Here is a 27,525-nt window from a genome sequence, read left to right as displayed (position 1 = left end):
CTGCAGGTGCTACAATGGTCATAAATGTGGAAAGGTCATGTCACTTTTTTTGTTGTAATTTTGAATGGTCACTAAACAAATTGTTGTTAAGTCGAGGACTACCTGTACAGAACTCCATTAGCCTGTCATAAAATTTTCTAATATAATATACACAAAAATCCATATACCAAAAACTGCATTTTAATAGATTAAGAGCCTTTCAGTGACAACAAAGGAACTTTTCATGCTGTTTAGGCTGGGGAAGAAGAGACCAATAAATCCCGTTTATCTTCTACAACTATTTGGATCTTCAATCTAGATGTTTTTTAACTCAGCAATTGCAACAAACAATACCACAATATCAATGTAACCTGATTCCCTTGCTCCACAAAAGGACGGAAAGTCATGGAGATGGCATAAAGCAGGGTTTCCCAACCTTTCATGTTTTGCTGACCAAGGTGGGGGAGGGTGGGAGGGTAGAGAGGATGGTTCTGTGAGAGCAGGCACACAGGCTGCTCATGGAAATAGAGCGCATGTGCACATGCTAAACCACTGTTCGTGCAAGTGGGGATATGCTAATTCACCAATACTGAGCTAGTGCACCAGAATCTTACTCTTCGCTACAGCAAGGCATATGAATTCACTTTTATCACAATTTAAAAGAAATTAAATATGAAACTAGTCTGAAAAACTATTTCGCTGCATTTCATTTCTGAAGTACTCAATACAATCCTTAATGTATCCTGCTAACTAAAAAAATACAATGCATCCACTAAAATAAAGTTTCAAGAGTACATCTTAAGTAATTATTCCAATATCTAAAGTGGAAATACATTGTAGATGATGCCTGTTGATAGTATCAACACAAATATTAGCACTAACAATCTGATCCAGCGGTAACATATATTATATAATGGGCTATTTAATTTACACCATTTGTAATTGTTTAGCATTATACTTTGACAATATATGATGCAAGGAAATCACTTAAAGGTAGGTCCTCAATTTACGACCACAATTGAGACCAGAATTTCAGTTGTTACGAAAGGGAGTTGTTAAATGATTCATACACAATTTTATGACTTTTTTTGCCACAGTTGTTACGTGAATCACTGCAGTTAAATAAATCACATGGTTGGTAAATCTGGCTTCCCCCATTGACTCTATTTGTTGGAAGATGGCTGGGAAAGTCACAAATGGCAATCATATAACCCCAGGATGCTGCAACTGTCATAAATAGATGCTAGTTGCCAAGTGCCCAAATTTTGATCATGGTGGTAAGTGCGAGGAATGCTTTTTAATCACATTTTTCAGTGACAGTGTAAATTTGAATGGTTGTTCTTCAAGGGCTACCTCTATATATAGTTCAAATATCTTTTTCTTTTTGTTGTATTACAATCCTCTAATAGTGTAATATTTTTACAAATAAACACTGAACATTATATGGAAAAGTATTGATATTATATAGTATTTGTGCTCATAACAGCTTTTCCTTTTTAATTAGGGCATATTCTACAGTAATTTGTTTTCAGTTTTCTTCTTCAAACAGATCTTAAGAACATGTGGGTTCGGTTTGCTATGATTTCCCACATATCCTTTAGTACCATTTAAACAACAATATAAAATTAAAATAGCATAATCACCCCTGAACTTAGTAATAATCACCTAATGTTTAATATAAACATTAAATAGTACAAATCCAAAATGTGTCAGAGGCAATTCAAGTACCTGATCTCTTGTTCTCTATTGTGTCCCTAACTGATCATAACTACAGCATTGTTGTACACTTTTTCTTTTTTGTACAGCAGAACACAATTGTAAGTCTAGACCAGCTTTGCTTTGCTGATCATAAATGCCTAGCCTGGTTTTTGATGACGGCTCAGGACACCTGCAATTTTGTCTTTTTTAAAAAAAAAACTGTACAATTAAGATGAATAGAAAAATATTTCCTTGTCCTTAGAGACAGTTGGCCAGAGCAACTAACAACTGGGTAAATCTAGCACTCAGAAATATAACAATATCTAAAATAATACGGTTATATATGACACAATATAGTTTGTGTTGTAACTTTGAGGTAAGGGGAAGTACACTAAATGCTACAACTCATATCTACTGAGAATGGAATTATAAGTCAGCAGTGTCACCTAAAGCTCCCTGCTTCAGTTTCAGAAGAATCTACACTAGCAGTTGTGACAATGAAACAGTGAGGCTAGATAAGAATTGGTTGCTGCATAACTAGCTTTATCATCTTTATCAAAGGGGGTTGACTGTCCTCTGTCAACCCCCTTTAAATCCTCACTGGAGTTTAAATCTGGCGCTACTTTTTTGCACCTTCCGTTCTTTGACTGGGAAGCTCTGGCTTCTTTACAAGAAGGGAAGCTTTCTTATCCAACTCTTCTTCCAAGCAGGAATTCACTTAATTATTGGAACTGGATAATTCACTCCAGCTAAATCCCTACAGTAACATCAATTAAAAGAAAAAAGGGTGGATAGCTAGCACATTTTTTCCATACCAGTGTTGTCTATTACTTTCCTAGGGAGCTGCTGTTTTTTACGTAGTTAAGTAAGTATAAGAATTCCCTATATTCTATAGCTCCTTTTTACTGATATTGCAGTGGCATATAATTCAAATTATAGGAACAGCATTCTAATTTCTCCCAAAATTTATGAACTGATCGGGAGACTCCTAAAAACAGAGACTCCTCATTCTCTTTCCAAACAAATCTAGCTTGTAATGAATCCTAACTCTATCTCAGTAAGTCTCCATAAAACAAACAATTCACTCTCAGATTGGCTTGGCAGATTGCAACAAGAATAAGCTCCTTCACAACATCCAGCAGATCAACACTATCACAGTGTGATGCAGCCATAAAATATGTGGAAAGGATCATCTTTCCCCAAAACAACATTAGAAAATGAAGACTCAGCTTTCCCTAAGGCCTCAATTACAGCTGGGAATTTAGCATTTAATATCAGCTTAAAGTACCAAGCTGAGATTTCTTCCCATCCATTGATGTTAATAAATCCTCAGCTTTGTTCTGCCCGCTGCTATGGGCATATTCCCATAAGCAGATAGGTTGGCATGTGCCATTCAAGAACATTTAATAGCAATGAAAAACTGAAGAAAGATGCATTAAGCACTACAGACTATAATGATAGCTGGCAGGTCACACAACAAGTTATGGTTAGGTTAACTAAACATTAATTCTTCTGTCTGCATAGTATATTGTAAAAACAAATAAAAAGTTTCAAAACAAATTAAAATTAATTAAATTATTAAATTAAAATTAAACATTTCAAAACAAAGTTTCAGATTTTTGCATTGTTCAAACAACATTCAAAATACAATGGCTGGCTTCCTACATGCTGACTCACAAACCGCTTAAGCCCATTTTAGTCTAATCTAATGGGTTGCATGTATCCATTATGAACTGAACCATTGTTTTTCCAACTTTGAAAAAATTAATCAAAGCAATATTTTTCAGAAAGATTTGCAGCATACACTGTCTTTTCTCAACCCTAATAAAAGTTTCTTCCTCCAATATAGAATGAGGTACACATTTCATAAATTTTGGCTTAAAGCACCAAGAGTTACTTCATGAATAACTTCCTCCTTCATAAATAGCTTATCTTAAACTCATGTATAAAGGTAAAGGTTCCCCTTGCACATATGTACTAGTCGTTCTCAACTCTAGGGGGTGGTGCTCATTTCCATTTCAAAGCCGAAGAGCCAGCACTGTCCGAAGACGTCTTCATGGTCATGTGGCCGGCATAACTAAACGCCAAGGCGCATGGAACGCTGTTACCTTCCCACCAAAGATGGTCCCTATTTTTCTACTTGCATTTTTTACATGCTTTTGAACTGCTAGGTTGGCAGAAGCTGGGACAAGTAACGGGAGCTCACCCCGTTACGTGGCACTAGAGATTCGAACCGCTGAACTGCCAACCTTTTGATCAACAAGCTCAGCATTTTAGCCACTGAGCTACTGAGTCCCATTCAAACTCATGTATACATTGAATTAAATATAAAATACCCATTATTCTACCTGTACTACTTTTGGCATAAACTTTAAAGGCTGTTAAACCATTGAAAATTACTACTGAAAATAGCTGGTTTTGGTATAGGTGAAAAAAACACGAACCTACCAACACAGTCACAGCATTCATCCCAAAGTGTGCCTAGACAAAGCATGCACTCCTTACAGCAAGAACAGTTTCCTTCACCAGGTCGGCATTGACACAGCTCCTGGATAAGAGAGAGAGAGACAGACAGAGACAGACAGACAAAAATATATCACATTATATTATGTCCTTCTTTATATGCAGTATCAATGAAAGATTATGATTTGTATTTATGTTTCTTAAATAATCAACCTCTGCATGAGGAAATCATGGGAGTTTTTCTACCATCAGAAGATACAGAAAGCAAGCCTCTGTCCTGGCTAAATGTATAAACTTCCCTCCATGATCCCTTATAAATTTAGTCCAGCCTTTGGATGTAGAGTTTCCAAGCCCCACTAACCTTCATTTTAGTGCCTTGGAAAACAAACTGGACAAAAATATAATGAACATTAATTCCATCTATTCAACAAAGGCAACACTTCATTATGTCTAAATAGCCAATTAAAAAATTCCTTCCTTGATCTGGTAATAATGGCACAGATAGCTAGCAGTAGCAGTCAAAAAAAGAGTGCAACCTTGTTACATACATGAAAAGAATCTTGCTTTAATAATAGTAATAATCTTTCCTCTAAACATAATCCTTAATTTGAAGATAAGATATATTCCGAATATATACAGAAGCACGCTACGCTAAACGCTATTTCATTATGACACACACATACCCCACCCCACAAAGAACTTTGGATATTACCCAATTCTTGGGAAAAGCTTTAGAAATTATGGACAGCCCCATTACTAATCTCAGAATAGGACAAAAGCAGATGCAAAAAAATAGATATATATTTGCATATTTTATACTTTTACATGTACCTATGTACCATTGTGCTACCAGGATATAATGTTAAGCAATCTATAGACTACTAAAACTTTCATTATCTGTAATCTTTAACTGGACAAAGTGGTGCATTAAAGGGCTTTTTTTTTTCAACCACGGTCTCGCAAAGGACTAACTTACAGAATGCATCTGAAATGCATGACCAAATTCCAGTAGAACTGAAATTTGGCAAATTTTATAAAACTTTTTATGACATAAAAATTATTATTAAGAGTTTTATAACATAATGCAAAATGGCATAAAACATTTCCTGTGGACAATTCCCAATGTTTGACTATGTAAATACACAAGACAGATACATCTCTGAGTATCTCCCTGATTTTTTAGGAACTTTTCCAGTATATTGGAACTCTACTTTCTTTGAAGGCAATGAGGAATCTGGTACAGAAATATCTCTGAAATGATGACCTAACAGTCACAAATTGCCTAACATATGTTATGTATTTTGTCTGGTTTTAATAAGAACATAAACAATTAAGTTGCACTTACTCAGGAGGAGGATGCATCTAATTGGGACATATTTTTGAATAAATATTATAGAACCATATTGCAAGTTACATATAAATATACCACTTTTTCAAACCTACCACAATTATACGATTACAGTTTCATAAGGTAGCAAAAGCCAGACACACTATTTGGAAACTATTTATTTAAAATTATCATCTTAAAAATTGATTAGGAAATAAATTGTGCTGAATAAAGCTTTGCTTCCACAACTCATGAATGATAGATGGGTTCATACAATGGGTTAACCCACTGATTATTTTTATCACTTTATCATGGATCAAGTCAGAATAGCTGACTTCATAGTACGTATTAATCCAAAATCAGTCCCCGCATTTTTGTTTATGGTATAGGAGCCCAAAAGATTGGATTTATGCATCACAAAAAGTCACAGTATGTTGAATTCGAGTCACTATGGGTTAAATCACTAATACAAATCATATCATGGCACAATCCTGTCATTCATTTCCTGGAAATATCAGTGTGATCTGCTAGAAACAATATATTTATTTATATTGTTACAGTTTTGAGATTTAATTTTTTTAATGAATACCGTATATACTCGAATATAAGCCGATCCGAGTATAAGCCGAGGTCCCCAATTTTACCCCAAAAACTGGGGTAAACTGGGGACTCGAGTATAAGCCGAGGGTGGGAAATGAGGCACCTACGGTTGAAACCTCCCTCCCTCAGCTGAGAAGGCTGGCGGCTCCCCGCCCGCCCTCTCACTGCACCGCAGGGCTTCAGTCCGTAAAATGTGAAAAAGAAAAAACTCAGTATAAGCCGTATAGACCCGGTATAAGCCGAGGGCTTAAAAAAAAAACTTGAGTATAAGCCGTATAGACCCGAGTATAAGCCGAGGACGTTTTCAGCACAAAATGTGCTGAAAACTCGCTTATCAGTATATACGGTAACTCATTTTTTTTCATGAGTTAAATAAGTTGAGATCGCTGAAAAGTTTATACTTTCTTGAAATCCTATCTGAACAGGGTATAAAGAGAACTATTCAGCAAGACAAAACAAATCAAGTATGTTTCAATACAAGATTGTTGACTTCATTCACATCTGTTGCACAGCTGATAAAATAAATATTTATGTCGACCATTCCCTGCATTCTATAAAATGAAGTACAGTTCATGCAATCCTTTCTACTCATGTGAAGGAAAGAAACTGATTAATACTAAATTAATCTCCCTCAGTTCTTCCTCTCTCTTCAGTACAAGATCTTATTATAGAAAACAAAAGTCTTCTAAAAATTAATTACGTTTAACTGCGAGGGTAACTTAGTATCCACCAAAACTTGAATATTTAATCAGGGCTTTTATATACAATATTTTTTTCAGATAAAGAATCTTAATTTAGGAATAATCCCTTATAATGTATTTATAAATTAAATTAAGGTGTTTTATCAATACACTATTTTTTGAATTGTCAATGAGCCATGAAATGCACCAGAACTGTATTTTTTGTTGTTAAGGTTTTTTTTAACAAATGCTCACTATTAAATTTAATTTTGGAAATTACAAAAATGTTCAGTAGAACAAAAGGTTAAAAGGTTTCTAAAAATAAATTATTCAATTTACTATCTTGATAAGAAGAGTGAAGAATTTCCTCATAGGACTTTTAATAAGTATACTTAACCACACAGCCATATATGCATCTGTACTTCTTACGTATGGGGCAAAAGATTAGGCACATTTGGTCATGTTAAGTATGCATAGATTTCAAATGTATATACCAGTTCTTCCTCTAAAAACCCTGAAGATCTTTACAATGAAGCCTATAGTTTCAGTAAAGTCTCACATTCTGGAAGTTGCTTTTTCCCTTTTCTTTTTAATTTAAAATATAGTTAAAATATAGTTTGAAAAAAGGTAATGTCTATAGTTGGATAGTTACAATTATAAAACTGAAGCTGAAGGTTAAAAAAAACAACCACCAAGCAAAGTACATTGAATTGTGTTCACAGTATTAAAAAAAAAAGAAAATACGAACTTTTCAGCTTAGTAACAAAATCTTTGTTGTTTAATGTTTACTTAAAATCAGTATGCAAAACAGCCAAGAAATAACCTCAAGTATTAGAATTAATGTACATTGATGAATTAGTTATTTCTAATTCACCCACAGTTACCAAGCTGCTGCAGTTCAGGGGTTATTATTCCAGGACAATTATTGCGTAATTCAAAGGTAGGTAATGAGATAAGCCCGAGTCCCAGGATGCCTGCAGAAACTTCCCTTGGCATCCACTGGCATCAATGCCCATACTGACTAATCTTTATTTAGGTTAAATGAAATCTGGCTCCTAAAAAATCAAACTGTCCACTACCATCTTCATTTGTATTTATAAGAGGTGGCACTAGGAATTTTTAGAAAGCAAATAAAAAGATTTAAAGCAAATATAAAGATATAAAGAACCAGTTGGTCTAGTGGTTAAGTTACCAGGCTAGAAACCAGGAGGCTGTGGGTTCTAATTGCACTTTGGGCATAAAAGTCAGGTGGTTGACTTTGGGCCAGACACTCTCTCTCAGCCCAACTCACCTCAAAGGGTTTATTATTGTTTAGAAAACTGAAGGAGGAAGGAGTATTAGGTATGTGTGCCACCTTGAATTATTTATAAAAATAATAAAGATGGGTAAAAAAAATTGTTGGAGCATAGTGCTTTATTTGGAAGCATCCATGTTGCCAGGAAAATAATAAAAAAAAAAGTAAGTTGGGATGGTAACATGCAACTATCATGATAAATTATAATGTTTACCTCTGCTTCCTGGTGATTTTTGCCACGTTCTGGAACATTTGTCTGTGCTGACTCATGTTTGCCATTCTATTACTATTCAACTCTTTTGAAAATATATTTTTGGATTTCTTTCCAATCCATTTTTGAATTTACAATTCTGGCCATGTGTTACTGGAAAAACTGGCCATTTTATTACTACATGCTTCTAAACTATCTGTCATTTATCACATGCAAAGTGTTTCCCTACAGAGATATTTTTGCTTTGACTTCTTTTTCTAAGTGATTATCTGGCTACTGAGATGATGAGTATATTCCAGAGAGAAGAATTCTACGTTCTAGGAAGTCTATAAATTTGGTAGAATTAAACCAGCAAGGGTTTTATAAATGCATTAGTAAACATGACACTTCCAAACATAATACAAAAAAACCCCAACAATGTCACATAGTTCGGTAAAAAAAGTAGTTGATCTCTTGGATTTTTGTATTTTTGCGTATCTTTGCCAACAAATGTTACCACAGCTTCCATAGGGATCCTGCTAATATACTCTCTCTATATAGAGAGAGGCTTTGAAATGAACAAATAACACCAAAGTGGGATACTTATTTATTTCAGTATACAGAATGTACCTTTTTCCATATTCAGAGCCATAGAGCCTTAGTTATCCATCAGCTTCTCCTAATGTTATTTAGTTCTAAAAATTCTTCAAAAAACTAAAAAGCAAAAGAAAGTATGTATTGCTTGCCTACTTTACATAAATAAAATATATTCATTTCTGGCCAAAATGTAATCCTTTCTTATGAGTTTTATATATATATGTTCCCATATATTATAAAATACCGATGTCTCTTTATCTTTTAAACTCAGAGTTAGTTTGTCCATTTCTGCACAATTCATGATCTTTTGTATAACAAGTTTCTTGTTATGGCTGTTTCCAACATTAAGCGAAGGCCATCCTATATGTTCTATAGTTTTAATTGTATTCAAACAGAACACTTTAATTTTGATACAATAGTAAACTTTTATAGCCCTATATTAGGAAAAATCATCAACGCTCATTGTTTTTATATTTGTTTGATCAATATATTTCTCCTTTATCTACTCTGTCACATACAGTTTTCTACAGCAATTTTAAGTTTTGTACCAGAGATCCAGTTTTATGATGTGTTTAAATGAGAATTAAGTAGTCGCTTTCAATTCATGGATAAGCCCATGCAGCATGAAAAGAAAAGTACACTGGATATAACTGAAAGTGATATATTAGCTGGTAATTCGGTATTTCAAGGAATACCTTCGCCATTATGAAGGAGGATAGGACCTTCAGATATCTTCAACCATCTTCTTCCAGGTGCTTCCTCCAAGTGAAATGTTTCACCTGTAATGTCCCACTCATGTTTGAGGGAAGCATGCATGGTACCCACATAAATACTTCCTCAATGCAAGACAATAGGGACGCGGTGGTTCAGGGGCTAGGACGTTGAGCTTGTCGATTGAAAAGTCGGCAACTCGGCAGTTCGAATCCCTAGTGCTGCCATGTAACGGGGTGAGCTGCCGTTACTTGTCCCAGCTTCTGCCAACCTAGCAGTTTCGAAAGCAGTAAAAATGCAAGAAGAAAAAATAGGGACCACCTTTGGTGGGAAGGTAACAGCGTTCCGTGCGCCTTTGGCGTTGAGTCTTGCTGGCCACATGACCACGGAGACGTCTTCGGACAGCGCTGGCTCTTCGGCTTTGAAACGGAGATGAGCACCGTCCCCTAGAGTCGGCAACGACTAGCACGTATGTGCGAGGGGAACCTTTACCTTTACCATGCAAGACAAAACTTCTCCTTCCAGGCATTTCTATTATTTTAAGTATCTGATCAATTTTGGAATAATATTTGATTATATATGCCCTATACTTTCCCTATAGTATTTATTATTTGCTTTTTATTGATTCACTGTAAAAGTAAAGCAAATACGGTTTTACTTATTGTAAACTTAGTTTTCAATGATTTAACTTTACAAACTGGCCAAGAACTTAAGTCTCAGTAGATTAGAACTTTATTGCATAAATAAATCACCACATTAATCAGTATTACTGATTAGTTTCAAAATTCTAATTTTATCTTTTATAAGATGATGCTAATAAGATTTTGCATGTTTCTTCATGCATTAAAAAAGAATGAAAATACAAAATAAAGATTTCCACATTCTTCAATAAATTTCTCTTCAAAATAATTTTTATTTCACTTCTTTCAAAATTACTATTACAGAAAATTGTCTGGATACTTATCAAGCATAAGTGTAAATGATCTCATACCTGTATTAGGCATTTGCTGACATCACTAGCACAGAGAGCTTTGTTGCAGCACATGGATGATGGGATCCAGAAGTACAGCAAACTGATTATGAGGAAACCTGGGAAGTACCACAACCTCATCTTTCATTCAGGAGGGAGATTTCAAAAAATGTTCCAACTGTATTGAAATAAAAAGTAGCATGAAAAGCCCATCTTTTCTGAGAAAAAAACGAAGCTTCTTTCATCTTTATTCCATAATTCTCAAAGGCAGTTTCTTTTATTTTGTTTCTCATTTGTTTTTTACCCTCAGATCAGCCGCATGTTTGGTAAAAAAAAAAGTTCTCATGTAATTATAAGTCAAGACATTTATTTTTCCATTGACTTCAAAGTTATGTAAAGCATGACACTTCAAACGCTAATAAATATAATTATTTGAGTTACAATCCCATCAGAGTAAAGTATTTATTTGCAACATATTTATTTCATGGAGTAATAGAAGGAACAGGAAAAGAAGGCCTACTAGAACTAATGTAGAAGAATTCTTTCTGAGAGATAAATTAGAACATGTCTTAACATAACCTCATTTTAATTCCAGCTATAGAGAAGTATTACTTTACACACAAGGCTTCTGAAGAAGGAATTGGATGGGTGCCACATATTAATCAACAGAATATTATATTGATAAGGATATTCTCGGTGACCTAATCTCTGCACTCTGCTTCTAATTCAGTAATATTACATACTCAAATCATACCTTTCGACTTACTATTTCCCTATCATGCTCTTTTCCAATATAGCTAAGAAACATCAAAACATAAAGAAGCAAACAGAAGATAGGGAGGGAGCTTCTTTTGTCCAACAAGGTCTACCATCTTTTCACTAGATACACCTGAACTGTAGCAGAGCAATTTGATTAAAACCTGAAATGACAAACATCTCTAGGATTCTTTTTTTAATTATTATGTTCTTAATATCATGATCTTAAGAATTATGAAGTAAGGGATAATAATCTGAACAGTAATTTTAGATTCCTTACCGGAAAATTGTTTTGGAGAAATAATCTGAAACATATGATAAGCCTTTGAAAATTTTAGTCAACAGAAATTTAACCCACTGAATCCAGTTTTTACGATTTCATTATGTCAGTCCTTCACTTAAACTTCCCTTCAAATAAATTGGTCTATCAATTGAAAAGATGAGCTCTTTCACAATCCAAAATGTACCAATTACCAAAGAAGGACAGTTGAACATTTATTTGATTCTACATCTCAAAGTTTTTATGATGGACAAAAAACTACACACAGAAACATTTTTAGAGTAAACAAAGCTGCTCGGAAGTTATTCACACCTGTTCATCCATACCATATTATTCTCTTTTTCCACTTGAATGGCCCATTAAACCTTTTTGCCTTACTCAGTAAATCGTTAATCAAGCCCCCGTAGTTGGCAAAGGCAAATTTTCTCAAATGCCTAAGCCCCCAACTCTTGCACGCACTTTTTTAAAAAAAGGACTTTTAATGAAACCTTCAATGCGGCGGCCAAGATCCAATCCCGAGCCAAAAACACAGCTCTCCCCTCCCCACCCGCGCGTCTGTTTCGCCTCGCTAAATCGGGTCTACCGCCTGGGGGAGGATGAGAAATTTAACGGCGCGGGGAGGGGGAGGGGGACGGAAAGGCAACAGAGCGAGGCTCATGAAGTAAACTCAAGTTTCTCAGCATGGACCAGCAAAAGGCGGCGGCAGGGAGTACAAAGGACAACTGGAAAGATGGAGCAGCACTCGCCTATCCAGGCTTCAAAGAAAAGTTCGCTTCAGGGCAAGGGGCGCAACCCACGCCCCTTTCTCAAACCCAAGATCCCGCTAAGCTCCAGATCCTACAAAACAAGCCGCGGAGATCAGTCCGTGCGCCCACCTCCTGTCTTTCTAAAGGGACACCTCCGCATACATACATACATACATACACACAGCGCCTCGCTCGCTCCCGCATGTTTCCACTGCGATCTCACCCTTCGCCGGGTGGGCTCGCTTACCTCCTCCCCGTTTTCCTTCCTTCGGAGGCCCCTTACTCACTCTGCCTGCTTCTTCCCCGACGACCGCCTCTTTCTTCGCGCGCGCCCCCCCCCCCACCAGCCACCCGGTTTCAGGCGGCGGCGGCCCCGCTCGGCTGCCTTTCCACAGGGCCGGACGGCGGGCAGCGTCGAAGTACCTTATAAAGGGACAGGCCGCGGCGGCTGCCTTCCGAGCAGCTTTGGCTGCGAAGGGAGGCGGGAAAAACTCGGCCAAGTCGTCTCCTCCTTCTCGGCCTTAAAACATACAGAGCAAACACGCACACACCTCACGGCGCCGGAGGGACTCGCCCACGCGCCGTCTCCTCGCAGAAGGTCCCGGAGCGCATCGCGAAATTCGGCCTCTGGGCACTCTGGGGCGGGAAAGAGCCGCTGGGGAGGGAGACCTGCCCATCCAGGACTGGCCTCGTTGGTACGCCGGCCCCTTCTTTGACGCCACGGAGCTCACCTTTGGGCTCAGCGGGGTGACTTTTACCCAGGATAGTTCCCGCGGAAGAAAAGGGCTTCGCTTCTCCCCAGTGGACGTGAAGGGCTTCTCTACTTGTGACCCTGAGGAGTTGCGCCTCCGCCCGACCTGTTGCTGGATTGTGCTGTCCACGTGTTCGTTTTTGAAAAGTCTGCAAAACGGGACCAAAATAAATTCTACTTCTCTCTCATACACACCCGGTGTATGTTTTTTTTCCCCCCCTGCAGAGCTAAGCAAGTAGTTTGTTGCTTTTCTTTAACACGTGTTGCCATGTGCGTAGGGCAACAGCATAAAATGAGCGTTTTTTAATGAGTGCCAGGGTGTTCACAGAAAGAAAGGAAAAATAAAGATTATCTTAATATTGGCACAGGAATTTAAAAGCTCTGTGCCCGCAGTTGCTAGACACAATAGCCTGGTCTCCTCTCCGAGCCCACATTATTATCTAATTCTTTGTGGATTGGCTAGAAGTGTCTCCTGCTCCCCTTCTAAATGCATTTTGTATACTTTAATACAGTGAGTAAATAAGAAAAAGTAAGTCTATTATTAGAAGATCATAATCCATACACCTATCTCAGCCACAATGTGTTTTGTTTGATTTTGCCTGCTGTGTGAATCCCAACAGTTGTGTAAAACATAGTTGCCTTAGCATATTATTTGAGAGGAGCCAATTTGGGCTTTATTCAAATCTTGTTTGAATTGTGATTTATCATGTGCATACCCAACCTTGATTGACTAGGAAAAATAGGCCAGTGGCTATTGTTTGCTGCAGTTAATGCCAAGCTTCATGGAGTAACCATTAAGTAACCAGTATTACTTTATTGAGTATTACTTATTGCATAGTTGCTTTCCTCTCTCTCTCCCATATACCCCCTTGGAAGGAAAAAAAGATCTTCAGTTCCAGGGCTTATATACAAACAAGCCTGATAGCAACTTTAAGCTGAGTGCAGCTTAAAGTGCCACAGGCAGCTGATTGCTGTGGATAGAACGACACCAAGGAACTGAGAAGAGCCAGTCTGATGTATTGGTTAAAGTGGTGGCCTAGAAACCAGAAGTCTGAGTTCTAGTCCTATTTTAGGTATGGAGTCCAGCTGGGTGGCCTTGGGGCCAGTCATTCTCTCAGCCCAACACACCTCACAGGGTTGTTGTCCAAGGGAAAATAGGAGGAAGGAGCAAAACGTTTACATTCTACAAGAAAGGTAAATAGAGCGAGATGGACAAGAGCAAGTGGAGACATGAGCTCCCTCCAAAACCACCCCATGTGCCATGAAGGGCTTTATAACTGATGACCAACATGTCATCATTTATTTTACCAAAAGAAAAGCAAAAAGGAGAAGCCATATGTGAAAAACTAGGTATACCTTTACTAGTTCCATATATATGAAGAAGCTAAGTAGCAGACAGGTGCTGATCAAGTGCCCTTTATCAACTGATCATAAGCAACTGTGACTACCTCTAGTTTTAAGAGTTTGCTAGTCTCCAGCATTGAGGTGTGTGGTAACACAATGCCAAAGAAAGACATCTTAGAGAAACAAATGTTTCTGCCCATAAATCTGGGGTTATAAGGCCATTTCCATAAATTTCATACTCTTCATTTACTTTATATGGTAACATCATTTTCTCTAAAAATAAAAAAAGATCTTCCTATGTCTTATAAATAAATCTTCAAAGGTTTTATCATTCATATTTAATCAGAAATTTCCATTATGAGCTATCAGAAATAACATTCAGAAATTTAATTCCGTCAAATAAGGTTCCATAAATTAATTTCCTATCACCTCTTCATCTCCTTTCATAAACTCTTATGGAAATTTAACAATTTCCTTCAATTTTGATACCACAGTTTATCACTTTCTCTAAAAATACAAGAAAGCCTTATTCAGTCCTGGTAAAAACACATTAAAATATGCTAGGAAAGAAAACACACACACACACACACACACACACACACACACACTTTCACTTTGGTCAAATAAGTCAACTTTCTAAATCTTTTTAATTTTAAAAGTTTAATGTTCATTTGCTTTAAATATTGTTTTAGGAATTGATTTCTTTTAATTCCTTTAAAGGTATAATACATCTCTTTTGTAAATCCAAAATAAGAAAGATATCCAAGTCACTCTTCTTAGTTGAAATCCACACATCCAAGTCACTCTTCTAATTTGTGTGTCCCTTTTAACAATTAAAATGTTAACCAGTTTCAAAAAATTGAAGAAAAATCACCCAGTGTAAAACTAATGACTTGTCTTTCTTAATATCCCAAAAGCAACTTACTATCCATTTCCAGTGATGCTGATTAAGAAGGAAAGTGTGAAAACTCAGTGCCTCTTTGAAAGCTTCAAAGCTCAGCTTGGGGGAGGCTTTTTTAATTCCAAATCTCTAAAAGACTATATACTCCCCGTCACAGTAGCAGGCATTTTGCTAACATAATAGCAATATATTAATTATATGTTCATAAATAGGAATATACAAGTACAACCTTATCATGGAACTTTCAAGGATTTATTTGTCAAATTGTATAAAATTTCAAAAATGAAAATTTCACAATCACAAGGATTCAAACATCTGTTAGCATGACCAATAGAATTTATTAAACATAGTTATTTACAGTTATTTACATATGTTTCTATCAGGGAATATTAAAATAGACAATATACAATTTAAGATTTCTCATTGAGAGAGGCATGTAAAAGGAAATAAATTGGACACTGAAAAACTCCTTTAGAGACCAGGATGTAAAGAGCTGGTTTTCTAATCTTGTAAAGATTTTAAACAAAATACTCTTTTCAAGTTAAGTCACAAATATGGCATTGTAGCAGCAGAGCAAACGACAAATGGCTCTGTGGAGTTAAGACATAATCGAATAAGCACTGCAACAAACTACAATGAAAAGGGATTCATGCAAATTTCTCTGAATGAATGGATGCTGTACAAAGCAGTATATTGGATTGGTAACAAATATTTCAATCAGTTAGGAACCCTGTAGTAGGGGAAAAATTCAACTGAGCTAGCATGCAAATACCACTCAGTATCGAATATTAGCAGTAATGGTGATGAACAAGCAGCTAAATCAAACACCATGCTTTTAAAAGAAAATCATTTGTACATTACACATAAGAAACAACAACAATTTTGGTCCAATAAACATTAGACAAAACAATTTTACAATTAAAATATCTATTTTTGTACAGGGCTGAACATTAAATATAAGAATATTTACATTTGCACAATATGTATAAAATAAGTTATTTTAAAAATTGAAAACAATATAACTTTTTTTCAAAAACAAAACTGTACAGTTAACCTATAAATTATGTAAGATGAATACTCTCTCATTCTGCACATTCCCACAAACTTAAAAGTTCTTCCACAGGTTTTTGTTGTTTTTGTATGTTTAATAATAAAAACCACTGAAGTTTTAAATAGCAAGACTTTTTAGTGGACTTACAGCTGCCAGCGCTGTTAAATCTTGAGTAAAAGACTGTCATAGATAGATTTATTGAGTAGATGCTTTTTGAACCCAGAGGCTAAAATAATACCATTTATTAACAAATGGTATTTATATGTGCAATATTGAATGAGATTTGGGGCACATTTCAGGAAGGAATACATGGAATATTGATAAAGGCAGTATTCCATTTTAGTGCTGTAATTTAAGCATCCCACAGTCTTTAGCTGTAACAGCAAGAAATGCTAGCTGTCATATAGGTGTCAATTCAAAGTCGTCATTAACATCCACAAGAGGAACATAGAATTCCTGGATTTCATAAATGCTGATTGATTTGTAAGTTGCAGGATCAAGTTCTTGTAGTTTAAGCTGCCATTCCAGTCTCTGAACAGCATTTAAAGCTGCTGCTTCATGTTGCTGCCTCATCAGGAGACATGTCTATTTAAAAATAAATAGAAGAATCTTTAGTTACTTCAAGCAAGCTTCTGTATAAACAAGCACACTGTACTTCTATTAACCCAAGAACTATTAGTCTGGCAATCCACAGGTTGATTAGACTTTTGAAATGATTTGGTCTGGTTCTCATAAACTATTCCAAGATTTATCTACAGATTTTAAAAATTTAATACATAATATTAATAATGCAAGTACCATACTGAATATTAATTTTTAATAATAGTCTCGTGTTTAAATAATTTAAAAAATAGTGCAATCTATCCTCTAAAACAATAGCACTTTTAGGCTTCAATTCTACAACAACTTGGTTACTAAATAAAGTGGATTCACATAACCATGACTGTGCTTTCTGGGTTGAAACTGACAAGAGTAATGATTTCATACTTTTTGGCTTTTGTTTGCCTGCTAACCATTACCTTTGTAATGCTCACCTCAGCACTATGTAATTAAAAAATGCTTCTATCACTGGAGAGGAAGGGATTAGAAGGGAATAAGACATACTAAAAGGAATACACTTCAAAAACAATGTACTGGTGCTGACAGCTATAAGCATGCTTGGCAAATGGCTAAATATATTTCCCACTGTGTGCCTCCTTACTCTCTTCTAACCCCTTAATCTCTAGTTTTCTTTTCAGTGAAGGGAAACAGAGGAGAGAAATCACTTGTCATGGAGAAATGACTTGGATATTGACAGGGCAGAAGAGACAGAGATACGTGGGTATTTCCTCTTTCTGTAGTAGGTAGGTAGGCAGTGCATTTGAATGGGAAGATATCAGTGAGAGAAATGAGGGCTGCTGGTCATGCATATGGCAAAGAGTTTACCCTAGTCCAATATGGCACTGGGAACTGAGGAAAGATGAGTGGTTAACAATGAGCCTTCACTAAGGGTTCTATTGCACACCAATTCCCAAGTGGAGCAGAATAGTGAGGTGGCTTCTCTCGTCTGCTGCTCCTGACAAATTCCTTTATTCCTTCTTGTCCACAGGGGAGATTTGCATTTGCCTCAAAAAGACATGTATTAACTTTTGCGTATCTCTTCCTGGCTGGCCCAGGATCTCAAGGGACCCAAAAGGGCATTTTCATGGCCCCTTTGATATTATGAATTGCACCCAGCTGGAGTGTCTATCTCAACATACTTGCAGAAATAAGGTCCCCACAAGCGGGTTGGCCAGCCAGTTTAGGTCATGCTGGCCATCTTTTTCTGTTTGGGTGGGGAAGAGCTACAGGGAAGTTAATTCCGTTACTCCCCATGCAGAGCAAAGCAATTGGAGGTGAAGGGATTAAGAGAGATTAAGCAGGCACACAATGGGAAAAATATCACCTGTTGCTGAATGCATTCATAGCTGTCAGCACCAGTACATTGATTTTGTTGTGTATTCCCTTTGTGTGCATGCTTAATCTGTTCTAATTCATTCTTCTCCAATCTATCTGCTCTGCAAGGAGGAAAAAAGAAAACAGATTAGATACAAGAGAATGAAAGTTGACTATAATGACGACCAATATGACTGAGGGGTATTGTGAAACTCATAAATAGTTCTAAAGTTATTTTTTAGCACAGTTGTAACTTTGAATGGTTGAGCCAGTGGTTGGTAAGCGAGGACTACCTGTATTAATTTCAGTGGGTTTTACTTTGTTACCACATATTTCCTATTTTATTTATTTAATTTAATTAAATAATTTAAATTTAAATTTAATTTAATTAATTTAATTTAATTTATAAAGTTGATGAGTCTTGTCTTGTTTCCTTTTAAAAATGCAGAAATATATTTTGCACCATTCTTTTTTTCCCCAAAAAGAGCATTTATATATGCAAGTTATTCTCTAACATAATTAAGATTGTAGTGATGTGATTCCAAAGAACAGGAATGACAGTCTTTATGTGTGCCCTACTGGCCTCATCTCTGCTTTGTCATCTCTGAACTGCACTGGAAATATGCAAAATATCTATGGCTGAAGCATTTCCTTTTCAGAATATCCTGATCTGACAAAGAATTAACTGCTCCCACCTCAAAATTAGACACTGTAAACTAGAATAGTTTCTGGGACACTGGGTCAGAATTGCATTCCAAAGTCTAAATAAGACAATCCACAGATAAAACATTTTGACTCTGAAATGTTCTGTGCATCTTTAAATTGCAAATATAATTGTAGGATTGGTGTAGATTAACTGCTTATGAATTGCTTAATTCAGAGATTTGTTTTAGCTATTATAGCTAGTAACACTGAAAATGTTTTCCTGCTGCACCAATGTGCTTTTGGCACACTAGCTTGTCTTATACATAGCCTAAAATTTTACTGTATATTGTTTCATTCAAACAGGGTCCTGTTTAAATTAGGAGGAAATTTGCTTTTTAACTTCCACTGAAACAAAAGTGTTTGAATGTATTTGTATTTGTTTTGACTGTGTACTTGGAAAAGTGTATGAAGAATATCTGAATTAAAATTCTGCTATACTCTAAGGAACGGATGTCAAACTCGTGGCGTCACGTTCCCGTCATGTGATGTATTGTGATTTTTTTTCACCTTCGTGGAGCAGTGGTGGGCACGGCCTGTGCGTGACGCATCTGGCCCATGGACTGCCAGATTGATACCCCTGTTCTAACGTATAAAATGATCACCATTGGTTCACTCGTTACCTCTCGCTTGGATTATTGTAATGCTCTCTACATGGGGCTCCCCTTAAGGTGCACCCAAAGGCTTCAGCTAGTCCAGAATGCAGCTGCGCGGGTGACAGAGGGAGGATCTCGTACCTCCCACGTAACACCTCTCCTGCGCAGACTGCACTGGCTACCTGTCGCTTTTCGGGTGCACTTTAAGGTTTTGGTTATGACCTTTAAAGCGCTCCATGGCTTAGGGCCTGGGTACTTACGGGACCGCCTACTGTTACCATATGCCTCCCACCGACCCGTACGCTCTCACAGAGAGGGACTTCTCAGGGTGCCGTCCGCCAAGCAATGTCGGCTGGCGGCCCCCAGGGGAAGGTCCTTCTCTGTGGGGGCTCCCACACTCTGGAACGAACTTCCCCCGGGTTTACGCCAAATACCCGACCTTCGGACCTTTCGCCGTGAACTGAAGACGCATCTTTTTATTCGCGCGGGGCTGGCTTAAATTTTATGGATTGTATAGTTTTATTATTAATTTTAAACGGGGTTTTAATTTCTATATATTTTAAAATTTTTAGGCAAATTATAATAAGTTTTTTAATTTTGCATTTTATAGATTATTGTCTTGTCTGTTTTTATTTGCCTGTACACCGCCCTGAGTCCTTCGGGAGAAGGGCGGTATAAAAATCAAATAAATGAAATGAATGAAATGAAATTCATCTAGTCAATGAGAGAAATATCTGACCACACAATTCTTCTAGTATTGCACTGAACTCAGAATAATAGATGGAAAAGCTTCCTACATGCAAAGAAACTGTGGGAACTGCTCCTTCTGACTCAGTATCATATAAAACAGTTTTGATTAAAGTACAGAACAGAAATGTAGATTCAAATGCTATTATATCAGCTATGCTTTCACATTTAAAATCTAACAGCAAACACAGTCTTTTTAGAACAGATCTACAGCCATTTTGGGACATTCTTTAGCAGAAGAGCAAGATAAAATGCTATTTTTACTTGAATTTGTAATAACACAAAAGAGTCAGATAGAGTGGGCAGCATGACTAATGACTTACTAGAAATTTTTAATGGAAAATATTTTGGGAGGAGTTCAATGAAGATACGTACCTTTAATTTGTCAAATTTATCATCCACATCCTGTAACCATGACATAAACTGCCTTGCATTAAATCGGTCTCTAACTGATGCTTTACTGTCATCAGTCTGTAAATTAAACATATTAAAATTATACCTGTTAATTATAAGCTAATGTCCACTCATTCCCATGCTATACAATGTCTTTGATCTATATGTTTAATGATAGCTACAGTTTGTCTGTAAAGGTGATAATATTCTTAGGGGAAAAGTTATAGTATTTCAATTTAGTGGAAGAATTAAAATTAAAAAATGCAATTTGCTAGGCAATCCAGAGAAATCTTTATTGCACAATCTCTGTTCCACTATAAGTAGTCCTCCCTTAAACCTCACAGTTGGGACTGTCAAATCTGTCACTTAAGTGATGCAGTCATTAAACAAAACTTCACCTGACCACACTGGATTTATGACAATAGTTCTGTAGCACTTGTTACGCAAATCACCCATGGACATGAAGTGAGACATCATGTGATTACAACTTCTAATTTTACTGCTGGCTTCTCTATTGGCTTTGTTTATTGGAAGCCAGCTGTGATGTTTGCAAATGTGATGCTGCAATGGTTGCAAATCTGCACCTGTTATGAAGCACCTAATTGTTAATCAACCTGTATCTTTTTATAGCTCTCTACTGTGTGTCTTCTTCATATGCTATGTCTTTAATAATAGTTTTAATTCAGCAATGCCACTGCACTGTAAGCTCTATTAATACTTTTCTGACAGTTCATAAAACATCTATAATTTTTTTTCTACTGCCTACAGCCACTTGGCTTCAAGTCATATGCAAATGTAAAGAAATTTTACATTAGTATCACAATGCCTTATTTGTGGAATGAATGAATTAATATAAACAGAAAGAATTTTATGTATTTGGAAAATTTATAACATGAAACGTTTTAACATAATTGCAATGCTCACCATTTTATAGCAATATTTATAACCATTTGCTTAGAAAATCAACAGTGATCATGGTAAAATTTAAATATTATTCTAAATATCTGTGGTCATCATTTATAAGATAAATATAAAATGGAGAAAATCTTTAGGGCATATACACAAGAATTTAAGGAGAGGTGTGGTTGATAAAACAAAAAGTCTATCCAACCTACAATGTTTCAATGAAATTTAAGGTGTCACAAAAGCAATGGTTCTCCCACTTCTCATTTATAAAAATCCATTAGTCAGACACATATTACTTTTATTATTATTATTATTATTTATTGCTTTTTTCTAACAAACAAAAAAGAAAATACATTATTGCACCCTTGTGCTATACATAAAAAAAGGAAGATTCATGATTTTTAACCCAGCCCTTAAGTTATATAGTGTTGAAGCTGATTATATTTCATACTAACAAATTCCTTAACTATGTATTGCATTAAAAGCATCTTTTTGTCTTTCTTGACTAAAGCTGAGGAGCCATGAACGGTGTTATAAAACATATGCATGATTTTGAAGAACTATATTATTGAGTATCATTGTATTTTATTAATTATACATAATGGATGACAAAATCAACTATTTTGTCCATTACAATGCAGTCCCTTCCCAAAACTGAGGATCAACACAACAGCAGCCCCCCAAAATAGTACGCTACATTCCAGAAATTCAGAGGAACAGGACTAGATCTTTACTGTCTTTCAAAAAGTTGAGAGAAGGGTACAACCTGCCCTAATGGGGCAAAATTATTTTTAAAAATGGGAAGACCACTAAAAAGGCCTTCTCCTGGACCTCTTTTCCAAACATCTCTTAGAATACTCCCTTAGATGTATGTTTGTATGTGATTTAAAGATTTCAAAATTGACTGATTTTCACTTGCTTACAAGACAACAATCAAAACCTCAGTTAAAGTAACAAGGTAAGTGACAATGAAAACATAACAATGATAATAAAAAAGCTGTTTTGTTGTGAAAAAGCTGTTTAGGGTAATTGAGTTTTCCAGAGTAATGACATTTTTTTTTATTTTGTCACAACAGTATACACAAACATCAACATAAAACAACAATACATCATATAAGCATATATATGAGCAAAAGTATGCAATAACTATATTAATTTGATATAATGAAAGGAAACAATAGGACAGGAACAGTAGGGACTTTTGTGCTCTTATGCACGCCCCTTATAGTCCTTTTAGGAATGGGGTGAGGTCAATAGTAGACAGTTTTTGGTTAAAGCTTTTGGGATTTTGAGAAGAAACCCCAGAGTCAAGTAGTGTGTTCCAAGCATTAACAACTCTGTTACAAAAGTCATATTTTCTGCAATCAAGATTGAAGCACTTAACATTAAGTTTAAATCTATTGTTTGCTCTTGTATTATTACGATTGAAGCTGAAGTAGTCTTTAACAGGAAGGACATTACAATAGATGATTCTAGGTCTTGTCGGAGTTGTCGGAGTTCTAAGTTTTCTAATCCCAGGATTTCAAGTCTGGTGGTATAAGGTATTTTGTTGTTTTTAGAGGAGCAGAGAACTCTTCTTGTAAAATATTTCTGGACGCGTTCAATTGTATTAATGTCAGAGAAGTGGTATGGGTTCCAGACAGGTGAGCTGTATTCAAGAATAAGTCTGGCAAATGTTTTGTATGCTCTGGTTAGTAGTGTAGAGTTTTTGGAAAAGAAGCTGCATAAAATTAGGTTTACAACTCTTAAAGCCTTTTTTTGCTATGTAGTTGCAATGGGCTTTGGCATTTAGATCATTTGATATGAAGACTCCAAGATCTTTGACAGGGTGGGGGTCGTCAGTAAGGTAATGACCATCAAGCTTGTACTTGTTGATAGGGTTCTTTTTTCCAATATGTAAAACTGAGCATTTGCTGGTTGAGATTTGGAGTTGCCAAGTTTTAGACCAATCGGATACAAAGTCAAGGTCTTTTTGAAGGGTAGTAGTATTGTTGGTGATGTTGAATAGTTTGACATTGTCAGCAAAGAGAACACAATAACTTGAGATAAGGTCACAGAGACCATTTATGTATAGTATGAAGAGCGCTGGTCCAAGAACTGCCTTGAGGAACGCCACTTTTGACAGGAACAGGATTTAATAGAGCATTGCCAATTTTGCCCACTTGTTGTCTGTTTGACAGGAAAGCAGTTATCAAATTGTGAAGAGGTCCTGAAATGCCATAGGATTTTAGTTTTAGGAGTTTATCATGTACTACTGAGTCAAAAGCTTTGCAGAAGTCTATGTACATAGATTGCATCTATTGCTTTGCCTTGATCAAGATTAGTAGTCCATATGTTTTTGCAGTGGAGAAGTTGTAAGTTACATGATAATTTTTTTCTGAAACCAAATTGTTTATTAGAGAGTAGGTTGTTTGTTTCAAGGTGGAGGGTAATGGATTGGTTGATGATAGATTCCATTACTTTGCAGGTGATGCAGCATAGAGAGATTGGTCTGTAATTTTCAACTAGGCTGGGATCTCCTTTTTTGAAGATAGGGATGACTGTGGCTAGAGACCAAAGTTTGGGAAGGAAACTAGTTGTGAAAGCTGTATCAAAGATTATGCTTAGGGGTTCTGCTATATTAATGAAAAGTTTTTTTAAGAAATATGCACATAGTCCATCAGGCCCAATAGATAAAGATGGTTTCAGTTTGCGAAGAGCTTTTCAACATTATCTTCTGTGAAGTCTATATGTGTTAAGTCGTTGTACTCATTGTTGGTATGATTGGGGAATATCGGATATGAGCCATCACTGTTAACAAAGACTGAGCCAAAGAATGTGTTAAAGAGGTTTGCTTTAACTGTTTCATCGTTACATTCTTTGCTGTTAGATTCTTTTAGTGGTGGGATGGATCTTGATTCTTTAAGTTTATTGTTCACAAAATTATAAAAAGCACGATTGGAATGTGTGCGCAGAAGGTCTTCTTCTTGCTTGGTGTGGTAAATGGTGCATTCAGTTTTTATTTGGTTGCAAATATTTCTGTAGCAGTTTTATTGATATGGGTAATTTGTTTTTTTTTTAATTTTGGTGGTGGTTTGTGCTACATATAGTCTGATGATTCTACTGATTTCAAGTAGGAAAACTCTTTGCTAGAGGTTTGTTTTTTTTTTTGTTTTTTTTTTGCTAGAGAGAAGCAGCACAATCTACCTTCGGTTTTCTTCATCTACTGGATGTGTAGCACATTAGTAGCTGTTCACAAAAAGATCTGATACATAAGGCAAATGTTGGGAAATTATTTCTCTAGTGCCAAACATGAAGGGCTTTATACTGGTAGGTTAACATCAGCATCTTCAATTCTACTTACAATTGTAGCTCTACACTCTACAAATGTTAGGAATGCAAATATGCAAGCTACATATTCCAAGCCAATTTCAAAATAATTATTAAAGGGTGGCTCATGTAAAGTGAGCTACAGTAATTCAATTGAGTGGTGGTGATGGCAACAGTTTGTGGAGTTAGGAATGGGTGGCACAGTTTTGCAGTGGTTCTCCTTCCTTCATCCATAGCTGGTTCCAGTTAGTGTTGATGGAGGTGGAGAGATTGAGCCCAGGTCTGCAATTGAGGCACCCTAGGGCTCAGATCTTAACCCTAACCCTAACCACTGAGCATGGGATGCAGTATTCTCGGTATAGCTATACTTCTCCACGCCTTGAAGGGCAGATGATGCTGGTATGGTACTGGTTGAGTGCCTGGAGTTGTAAGGGTCTGGATGGGAAGAAACTAGCCTTTATCCAACCCTGGCAAGATGAAGTGGCTTTACATTTTTGATCTCTCAGGTCCAGGTGTTACATTATCTTTGACTCTGGATGGGGAACCACTTCCCTGGATTGAGCTGGTATGCAATTTGGGGATCCTCCTACACGGAACTTGCTTTACCTCCACAACATCTGGGAGGCTTTGCTCTTGGTCATTCATGCCTTGGTCACTTCTACTTGAATTACTGCAATGCACTTTATGTAGGGTTTCCTTTGAAGAGCATATGGAAGTTACAACTACAGCAGAATGTGGTGGCTTGCATAACACTATATGCTGCCAGATTCATCCATATTACAATCTTGTGTGAGGTGCACATTGGCTTCCAGTTTCCTTCTAAGTGCAATTCAAAATGCTGGTTATTACCTTTAAAGTCCAAATGGCACAAGATTAACTTATTTGTGGGACTGTTTCTTGCTAAGAACATCTGCCTGTCCTATCAGATCAGAAAGAGTGGGTAGGCTCCTAGTCTATTCCCTTTAAATATTGCCATTTTATGGACCTAGGAAGTGTGCCTTTTCTGTGGAAGCCTTATGCCTATGGAACACACTCTTCTCCAAGGTTCACCAGGCCCCCATCCTTTTAACCTTTCAAAAAACACTTGCTTTCTTCCCAAGTGCTAGGCTACAGTGAGGTTGATGGGATGAACCTGTTGTGGGCTGAATGAGAAAATTTAGCTATAGTGCCAGTCATTTTTGTTTTAATGTATTTATTTTATTGTAGATAGATAATGTTTTATTTTGAGGTTGTGAGCCACCCAGCGGTACGCTGGAGATAGACAGCTATAGAAACAAACAAACAAACACATACATATACACATACTATAATTGTGTCCTTCTACAGCAGGTATGATTGCAATTTGCATACCAGCTTATGTTGGCAAAACTGCCTTTTTAACTATGGCCTCCACCTGCAGTGCAGCTCACTAGCTCAGATCCCCCTGCAACACAGACTAATTTGAGCACAACCAAGCCCCCCCCCACACCGGACACACCCCAGCCAATCAGAGCACAAAAACCCACATCCAATCAGAGCACAGCCAAGCTCACCCAATCAGTTCAAACCCCACTAGCAGTTAAAAGGAAGAAACAGCTGCAATCACACATTGCTCCCAGAAGCACGGTTGAAGCCTGAAGATGACGAATGAGACTTCAAACGCGCCAAGACACTTCAATTTTACGGGAGAAACCCGAATAACCAAAGACCTACATATATATATATATATATATATATATATATATATATATATATATATATGTATATGTATATGTATATGTATATGTATATGTATGTATGTATGTATGTATGTATGTATGTATGTATGTATATATAAGCTCTTCATACTATACATAAATGATCTCTGTGACCTTATCTCAAGTTATTGTGTTCTCTTTGCTGATGATGTCAAACTATTTAATACCACTAACAATACTTCTATCCTTCAAGATGACCTTGACTTTGTTTCCGATTGGTCTAAAACTTGGCAACTCCAAATCTCAAACCAGCAAATGCTCAGTCTTACATATTGGAAAAAAGAACCCTATCAACAAGTACAAGCTTGATGGTCATTACCTTACTGACGACCCCCACCTTGTCAAAGATCTTGGAGTCTTCATATCAAATGATCTAAATGCCAAAGCCAACTGCAACTACATAGCAAAAAAGGCTCTAAGAATTGTAAACCTAATTTTACGCAGCTTCTTTTCCAAAAACTCTACACTACTAACCAGAGCATACAAAACATTTGCCAGACCTATTCTTGAATACAGCTCACCTGTCTGGAACCCATACCACTTCTCTCACATTAATACAATTGAACGCGTCCAGAAATATTTTACAAGAAGAGTTCTTCACTCCTCTGAAAACAACAAAATATCTTATACCACCAGGCTTGAAATCCTGGGATTAGAAAATTTAGAACTCCGCCGACTTCGATATGACCTGTGTTTAACACAAAATCATCTATTGCAATATCCTTCCTCTAAAAGACTACTTCAGCTTCAATCGCAATAATACAAGAGCAAACAATAGATTCAAACTTAAGGTCAACCGCTTCAAACTTGATTGCAGAAAATATGACTTCTGTAACAGAGTTGTTAACGCTTGGAACTCATTACCTGACTCCATAGTCTCTACT

The 27,525-nt window shown here is 36.6% G+C and overlaps 2 protein-coding genes across 4 annotated transcripts in view; both read right to left on the bottom strand.

Annotated features, from left to right (window-relative positions):
• The window catches only part of TWSG1 (twisted gastrulation BMP signaling modulator 1), a 28,963-nt gene extending 15,785 nt beyond the window's left edge, over nucleotides 1-13,178 (bottom strand). For 2 of the 3 annotated variants that reach the window (XM_058176881.1, XM_058176879.1), the window contains exons 1-3: nucleotides 13,023-13,178; nucleotides 10,531-10,687; nucleotides 4,126-4,225 (exon numbers count right to left, since the gene is read on the bottom strand). In XM_058176881.1, coding sequence (XP_058032864.1) covers nucleotides 4,126-4,225; nucleotides 10,531-10,650 — 220 coding nt within the window. In that variant the 5' untranslated portion in view covers nucleotides 10,651-10,687; nucleotides 13,023-13,178. The remainder of the gene's footprint in view (nucleotides 1-4,125; nucleotides 4,226-10,530; nucleotides 10,688-13,022) is intronic. The other variant, XM_058176880.1, reaches the window with a different exon arrangement.
• Nucleotides 13,179-15,517: 2,339 nt separating this feature from the next.
• Nucleotides 15,518-27,525, bottom strand: part of ANKRD12 (ankyrin repeat domain 12) — a 104,597-nt gene continuing 92,589 nt past the window's right edge. The window contains exons 12-13 of the mRNA XM_058178286.1: nucleotides 20,673-20,768; nucleotides 15,518-16,923 (exon numbers count right to left, since the gene is read on the bottom strand). Coding sequence (XP_058034269.1) covers nucleotides 16,738-16,923; nucleotides 20,673-20,768 — 282 coding nt within the window. The 3' untranslated portion in view covers nucleotides 15,518-16,737. The remainder of the gene's footprint in view (nucleotides 16,924-20,672; nucleotides 20,769-27,525) is intronic.

Source organism: Ahaetulla prasina, chromosome 3 (genome assembly GCF_028640845.1).
Source record: "Ahaetulla prasina isolate Xishuangbanna chromosome 3, ASM2864084v1, whole genome shotgun sequence".
Taxonomy (NCBI): Eukaryota; Metazoa; Chordata; class Lepidosauria; order Squamata; family Colubridae; genus Ahaetulla; species Ahaetulla prasina.
Note: the sequence above shows the minus strand (reverse complement) of the source record. Positions and strands in the feature narration are given on the sequence as shown.